Source organism: Natrix helvetica, assembly GCF_964273705.1.
Source record: "Natrix helvetica genome assembly, chromosome: 1".
Taxonomy (NCBI): Eukaryota; Metazoa; Chordata; class Lepidosauria; order Squamata; family Natricidae; genus Natrix; species Natrix helvetica.
In genome coordinates, this window is record NC_138548.1 from 77897137 (window position 1) to 77905664 (window position 8528).

General features: G+C 40.7%; 1 protein-coding gene across 10 annotated transcripts in view; it reads right to left on the bottom strand.

Moving 5' to 3' along the window:
• GPHN (gephyrin) overlaps nucleotides 1–8315 on the bottom strand; it is a 234562-nt gene extending 226247 nt beyond the window's left edge. For all 10 annotated transcript variants that reach the window (XM_081937713.1, XM_081937720.1, XM_081937719.1 and 7 more), the window contains exon 1: nucleotides 8159–8315. In XM_081937713.1, coding sequence (XP_081793839.1) covers nucleotides 8159–8222 — 64 coding nt within the window. In that variant the 5' untranslated portion in view covers nucleotides 8223–8315. The remainder of the gene's footprint in view (nucleotides 1–8158) is intronic.
• Nucleotides 8316–8528: the final 213 nt, after the last annotated feature.

Below are 8528 nucleotides of genomic sequence, written 5' to 3' on the forward strand. Positions count from 1 at the left end.
TACAGTTCAAGAACAAAAATGAATATGTATATGCAAGCATACATGTATTGAATTGGCAGAAGCTTCCTTCAAACTAAAGAAACTACATATCATCACCTTCTAGCTAAGGTTCTGCAAGCAACTGAGCTTCATCATATCAAGTGTCCAGACCATTCCCCCCCCCCCAAGCCTTTCACTTCCCACTTCCCACACAACTACTTGCAAATTTGCCTCCTTCTGTATTCCAGCCTATCTAAAGCAAGAAATTAGCAAAATGCTTTATTGAGAATTCAAATCAGGTGTTACTTTATGAGAAGTGTTTCTGAACCTTTTAAACTGAAAATAGCACTGTTGTGAGCGTGAAACAATTCTGGAATAGCATTAGCACACTTCCAGTAAGGTTGAAATAACGGATTTCAAAATCAAAACTGCACAACTTTCTCAGACATCTACCTCTACCCTGAAATTTTACTTATCACATGAATGAACAGCAAATGAGTCAGACGCTTTCTCTTAGGACACAGTGTTAGGGCACTGATTCAGTGGAATACTTACATCCTTAATGCTCCATGGACCTCACTGGCTGTGCACTCACATTACAACATCTACCTGGACAAACTTGCTGACCAGTTCAGAGGCATCAATATGCTTCTGTTGCCTTTTTGGGGTCTGAAAAACACAGCATCACTGACTGCAGGAAGTTTTGGAAAACTTTTAATCATTCTCAAAAGGCAAACTGTATCTCATGTTTGCTCACTCTTTGTATGCATATGGAATGAACTGTTTGGGGTATTTTTTAATGTTTAACACAACTCCTGATTCAAATCTGCTCTCAAATTATATTAATCTTATAAATCTCTTACAAATATATATATTTGATGCTGGTGTATGTATGTGTGTGTGTGTGTGTGTGTGTGTATGTATCTGAACTATATGGCAGTGAGATCCAAGTTCACAATTAACTCTTTGGTGGCTTGTGTGGTAGGAACCCAAATGTTATCATGCTCTACAAAATGTAGAGCTTGTATTTCTGAACTCTGCTTGATCGTTGTTTAAAGTTTTGACTATAGCAGTCTAATACTCTTCAGTAGATAGTGGTACCAAATTCAAAAAAATCGATGTGAATCATACTATTTGCATCCCCCCAAAACATGTAACTAGGAGTATTCCTGGCAAAGCCTGGATTTTGATTTTTTCAAATGAAGCTTTGTAATGATATTCCACTGAATGATGCTTCCTTTCTGGATCATAAAGATAAGACAATACTGCCTCAGTTGTCAATTTGCTGTAATTAAACTTCTCACCTTCTTTCTCAGAGAATGAAAACTGATGATAAATTTTAGACCTGAATCCTATACTTCTGTCATTACCATGTAAGGATCCTATGTTGCACACACATTCTGATAATAACATCAGAATTACACATTAATGTGACTTAAAGTATTTTTTTTAGTAATCTGCCACCTGTCTTTCAACACTTCATCAAACTTCATTATATGACGTTGGTTTCTATCATAGCATATTCCCCCATTTTTAGTCATACATATCAGCTTTCCTCATTTCACCATCCTTGAATTTTTTTGGTTTCTCAATGCACAATACTCATGTCAACAGTCATCGCCATAAATAATCTAAATTCAGAAGTAAACTTCAAATAAAGGAATTCCTTCAGCTGTCAAAAGCTGTCAAAAAAAACCAATCATTGTGCATTGCTTAAAGTACAATGATGAGTATTCGATGCAAGCTTCCATTTAATAAACAATAGCAATACTGTAGAACCTTTTCTCACAGCAACTCATCAACTGAACTGAAAGTGCACATGCCAAAGAACACATCAAAGTTTCTGGCCCATCAGTACTGCTATCTGTTGGCAAGTTACAGTGAAGTGAGAGTGAAGGCACTATTCAACCTTCATATAAGCAATTTTTTTCAAAAATCCATAACTATTTCTCATCGGTATGGTAATTATTGAAGAGAAGTAATATCTTTTACAATCAAAAGCCAATAAATCACAGAACACTACATCACACATATGTAGAAAAGTGAACAGGTACTTATTTTAAAGTAGAAATGCTTCTCATAGCAATATTAACGAAGGAATTTTGGCCATAAAAAAATTCTGACTAAATGTCACAGTATTATTTTGCTGATGGACTGTCTATTGATTTACAGACAATGTCACTGGTTTATACGTCAATTCAGTTATGAAGTGACCTCACAGTCTTAAGCAAAACATTCCCAAAATGCATTTGTTTCCTTCTCCATATATAATACTGAGAAAATGCAACCTTATTGGGTTGTCTTACCTATTTTGGAAATGGATTAGATATATTTTGAATATTTACTAGAGCACCTCAATTTCCTGTGAATGGAACTACTGTATTTTTTGGAGTATAAGATGCATGGGAGTATAAGACACAGCAAGATTTTGAAGAGGCAAATTAAAAATTTTTTTGCAGACCTCCCAAAAACGTCCTGTTTTTCACAAAAATGGGCTCATTTTGTGTCAAAAAAGGGCATGCATAGTCTTTAGGAGGCTTATAGAGTGCTCTTAAGGGCTGGGGGAGCCCCAAAATGAGCAAAAGCCAGCCCATTTTCCATAAAAACGGGCCCATTTTTTGTCAAAAAAAGGGGCATCATAGCTTTTAGGAGCCTTTAGGCCCATTTTTTGCTCATTTTGCCCTCCCCAGCTCCCAGGAACACTCTGGAGGCCTTCTAAAGACTATGCATTTTTGCAAAGGGAGTGGGGTTTTGGGAGGCCAAAAATGCTGTATTCAGTGTATAAGATGCACCCAGATTTTCACGCTCTTTTTTGAGGGAAAAAGATCCATCTTATACTCTGAAAAATATGGTACCTGTACAAGGTAACCCACTGACAAAAAGAAAGGGATAATTTTGCTCATTCCTGTTTCCCTTCTAGAAAGCTGAAGAACCTAAAGCAGGGGTGTCAAACTCATGTCGTCATGGTGGTGTCACGTGACATATCGGGACTCTTTTCCTCTTTCCTAAACTGGGCACAGGCGTGGCCCAGCACGTGATGCATCCAGCCCGTGGGCTGGGAATTTGACAGCCCTGACCTAAAGCAGCAAGAAATATAATTTTGGGAAGCACAGGAGGAATTGGTAAATAGGAAGCTCACATTAAATATGAATTCCTTGGATAAATTAACAAGTGACTTAGAAACTAAGCTTCTACCAATTGCTCACATTATACAGAAGTTAAGACAGCTGATTTAACTTTTTCATTCCATTTATGATTGTGCAAGTAAAGTAAAATTAACTGAGATTTAATATATACTCATAATCATTTAAACAGATATTATGTTTTTTTTTCAAAATTGAATTGATATTATAAAGTAAACAGTTAATATTTTTATATCATCAATATTCTTTTCATTCTCTTATCGAATCTGATTAAGCAGTACAGTGCTTCTACAAGACATTTTTTTACAACTGACAATCAACTGTATGAAACTGCAGATTCATTAAATATGCACAACACAGAACAGCTTTTCATAAGCAACTTGAATTCTGAGAACATAAATGTTCTCTGTTTCAGTTCAATAATCTTTATTAAACAATATCATACTATTATTGATCTCACAGTTAACAGCATCTTTAATAACTTTATATTTAATAATCATATTTTGGTATAGTTTTCCCCAGCAAATGAGGAGAAGTGTCCATAGTCAGGACACTTTCTCTCAGATACAAACATGCACACAAACCAATAGAGAGAGTCTCGTATGCACTGACATACAGATAGCACCAATCACCTAATCATCTAGGAAGGAGTGTGAACAGCAGACTGATGCTGGAACAGCTGAGGAAAACACCAATTAGTCAACTCTGTCTCTCTTCCTAACACTACACATTTGCATTTTAGGAAAGGGAGAGACTAATCAACAAGAGAGCATGAAATGGGGGAGGGTTAGTTTTGTAGACTCCGCAGAAGAGAGCCAAACACCATAAGCACTGTCTATATGTAACTAGTAGCATTGACTGCAATAAATATTTGCTATGAAGGATACAAATTGTCAATTTGCTCCATGCAATTTGCTAATACAAGTCATTTAAAGAGATTATAATCTGATTTAAAAAGAAAAAAATGCTTGAAAACCTATTAAGGGTAGAATAAGTCTATACATTAATATATTTTTATTATTAGTTATTATGTGATAATTTGGATATCTGAGCACTAGTATGCATTTTCTTTTATCCATTTTTGTTTTAAAATATTTATGACATACCTGGACATGTAAAAGACTTTTTTAAAGTGACTTTGCCTCATTTTATTTATTTTGAGGAACAGCAGATAGATAGATAGATAGATAGATAGATAGATAGATAGATAGATAGATAGACAGACAGACAGACAGACAGACAGACAGACAGACAGACAGACAGACAGACAGACAGACAGACAAGCACTTTATGTACTTAAAAGGGAATGGAACAACTACCTTTTGAGGAAAAGCTATAAATGTTGCAGCCCAAATGCAGTAACCTTACTAAAGGAGATCATGATAGAAATGCACACTGTGGCAGCACTTAGCCAACCTTGGATGAACTCATCCAAGGCTAGTTTAATGCTGCCACATGCTAAAGCCCAATATTTTAATCATTTTTTCCCAATTTAACAGCAAATCAATGAGCTTGGAATATATAGCTTAAACACTCCCTATTTTTTGAAAAGTAGATTAGAGCTAAATACTCAGTATAGTAGTTTACATTCCAGGGTTAAAGTAAGAATGAGCTATCTTAAGAAAAAATATGCATTTATCAATTTTATAATAACAATAGTTTTGATTGGAAATTCTTAATATTTGTAAAATAAGTTTGTCAAGTATTATTAATAATACCAATGTAAACTTATACAAGGAACTCCTGCAATGAATTATTTCAGGAAATAATGCTATTCATTTTCCTTTACATTAAAGCAAATTATTATTCTATCTTCTGTAAAAATGAAATTAAATATGTTTATTATTGTACCATATTACCATAAAAGTGGCCAATGCTCCTACCCAGTACGGAGACATAATGAATATAAAACTAAAATTCTAGACTTCAGGTGCCCCGCTTTTCAGGATCTAGGGCTGAATTCCTTCAACAGTTACTTATACAGGAATGGGGGTTAAGAAAACACTAACAAATATATTTAATTACTTCACTGATATCATAATTTTAAAATGTAAGTTGTGTGTGCAGTTTATTTGGCTACAGTTATGACCTTGTCAGATTACTCTATTAAGCAAAAAACAATGCTAGCCACTATTTTCTTATTTGAAACTATTATTGTTAAAATCTCAGTATGCTTATAATACTATAAGATCACTGACATTTGCAACTATACAAGAGCACTTTGATTTTACTGGAGATAACACATATAAAATAGATTTACGACTTGTTACAAAAAAAAGACCAACTATTCTTGCTTTAGTCTCAAAAGTCATATTAAAAAAGCAGTAAATATTAAACTGGCAGGGCAATATAATGTAGTATAGTGATTAAGACAATATTTCCTAACTTTGACCATTTCCAGGTGTGTGGCTTTCAAATTCCAGAAATCTACTGCCAACATGGCCATTTATGAGAATTCTTGAAGTTGAAATCCACACGCTTGTTAGTTGCCAAGATTAGGAAACATTGGTTTAAGGAATTAGATTGGTACTTGGGAGACCCAGTCTACAGAACTGGAACCTGCCTGGTGACAGTCAAAATCTCTGTTGTGAATGATGCCTTGTGCTTCTGTATGAAAGGCAGAATGTAAACTAATTGAGCAAGTAATGCTAAACTCCAAAATGAAATTTGAAATATATAAAGATTCCACATTTATCTATTTCTTCCAATATGGCTATAGTCTCTATAAATAAACTTGCCTCCAAAGACATAGGTGGAAAATCCAGAAATTTGATTTTGGGTTCTTGCCAATTTCTACCTGCTATATTTATGTTTATGCACACAGCACAAATGGTTAATATGGTGTACATTTCTTCCTATTAGCAACTTCGATAGTTTTATATTCTTTACTACAATAGTAAAGAAAAAAGAAGGAAAAACTACCCTACTTCATTAGCAGCTACTGATAATGAATATCAGAAACTAGTAGTTTCAGTACTAAAGGGAGAGAACAGCGCATCATCAGACTCAGGGATTTCCCTCTGTCACATTCAGGCTCAGGAAGGTTCCAATTAGCTATTCATAGATAGACCAGAGACTTCCTCAAAATCTGGGACAGCCAAGCATGCAATACAGCAACACAGAACACTCTTTTTAAGAGAGTCATTGATTTCATACCAAAGCTACATAAATATATTTCCAATTAGCCATTCAATTTAGCTTCCCACTATTTTATCTTCTTTCATTCTACTATTTATCTTCTCTCATTTTTCAGTACAAACAAAAACAAGTCTCATTGCCCAGTTTAGAAAAATGTGTTTAAAGTGCAGAAGAAACAACTCACTTTAGGAAGAGAATTCCACATCTCCAATTTATTTAATAGTAAAGCCATTTAGCTTACTGTTCACAAAACACCCTAAAATGACAAATGGAAGGAAAAATAAAAGCTTTGTTTTATAACTCACCACAGAAATAGGCAACATGCTGGAAGTTATTTTCCATCTCTAATCAGCACCCAATAGGTACAACTAACAATATTTCAGCATCTCAATAACACCTTCACTTCCAGCCCCTGCCACTGAAGGGCATCCTGCTAGAAGCCTTCCTCCTCCTCTATACTTCTGCTCACATTCTCCTACCAAAGTGACTAAACAAATGGCAGTTCAAGGATATTTATCAACTCAAGAAGCAACAATGAGAGAGAACAGCTACTCACTCACCCTTTCTCCCCTAAGGGATCAGCTAGGCTCAGCCCCAACTATTATCCAGTCCAGTGCAAACATAAGAGATACAAAAGGCAGAGCTCTTTATCACCATCTCTTCTACAGAACCACCCAGGCAAGGGAACACTGGTAAAAAGAAGGGGCCACTTACAGCCACTTGGCTCACATGCTGCCTCTGAAGAGATGCGACCAGCTATTTCTACAATATTGCTCTGGGAGAGGAGAACAGCTCCTCATTTACCCTGGTGGCTACTCTTTCCCAGGTTGAATGACTGTTCCTTGATTTGGGGGCTGCTTCCACTCACTTGTTATCTTTCCTCCCGGGCGGTGCAGCTGGAAGGACCGAACACACCGGGCCCATTCCCAGCTACCAGTGCCACCTAAAGATAATGTGGAGGCGTCAGTAAACTGTCCCTGGTTGTTCCGCTCGCAAAAGGCTTCAGCGGAGGAGAGGTGGAGGAAGCTAACGGAGCAGCGGCTGCTGTTTCTTCCTCCCCCCCCCCCACTCCCCAGCAACGTAACTGGGAACGTGGGTCCACCGCGGGCAGGTTGCCGAGGGCTTCCACCCAAGACTCGTGATCGTGACTTCCCCCACTCCTCCCCACCATCCTTCCTCCCTCTCTCTCCACGCTTCAAACGCTCGCGGCTTCCCCCCAGAGTGGGGAAAGAAGGGAAGGCTGAAGTGCCTTCCACCGAAAGCGCTCCCCCCGAGAGGGGAGGCAGTGGTTATCCCACTCCGCTTTCCTTCCCGCCGGGATCGGGATGCCGAGCTCGGAAGCCTCCCGGGCTCGACACTAGGGGAGGAATCACGCTGCCCGTCCAGCAAAGGTACTTTTCCGGAGACTCCCGGTTGTCCCTCCGCGCCCCAGGGAAAGCCGGTATCTCCGGGCTGGTGTGTCGCCCGTCCCCCCTCCCCACACGCCTCGTCCCCCCTTGCGCTCCCCCAGGTTATTTACGGGCCAGTCCCCAGCGGGAGCGGCGAACTCGAGGCTGCGGCACTGAAGAGCCTCCCGCCCGCATGCGGCAACCAGAGCAGCGCCCAATCCCCACCGCCGCTACGGTCGCCCGCCAAGGCGGCAGCTTCGCCCGCGCTGCCTCCTCGTTGCCTCTCAGCTGCCCGGCCAGCCCGAGCTCGGAGGGAAGTGCGAGAGAGGAGCCCGGCTAGCGGCGCTCGGGGTCCCGGTGCAGCGACGGCGGCGGGGCCACAGAGGAGAAAGGTGGCAGCGGCAGCAACGTCGGCGGCGCGGCGCCCGCGGCGGGTACACCCTGCACGGAACGGCCTGGCGGAGAGCCCCAACCGCCCTGGCCACCTCTGCCCGGCTTCCCCGTCGCTACCTGTGAGAACCCCGACGCGGATTTGATGGTCGTGGTTCGTTAAAATCATCCCCTCCGACGCCATGTTTCCCAGCGCAGCCACCGCACTGACAGGGAGGCGGGGGGGGGAGTTGGGGGGAGAAGGAGCGCGAGAGCGAGGAAGTGGGGGGGGAGGAGGAGGGGAGTGGGAAAACGGGTGAGGTGGAGCGAGGGAGGAGTGGGGGGGCGGAGCCGGCCTCCAAAGAGGCGGTCCCTGGGAGCGCGCGCGGTTAGGCCCAACTGCACGGAGGGGGCGGGCCTGGAAGGGGAGAAAGGCGGAGCCTGTGGAAAGGTCAGACGAACCAGAGCTGCCCAAAGGAGGAGCCAAATGCAACGCGGGCGAGATTTTAGC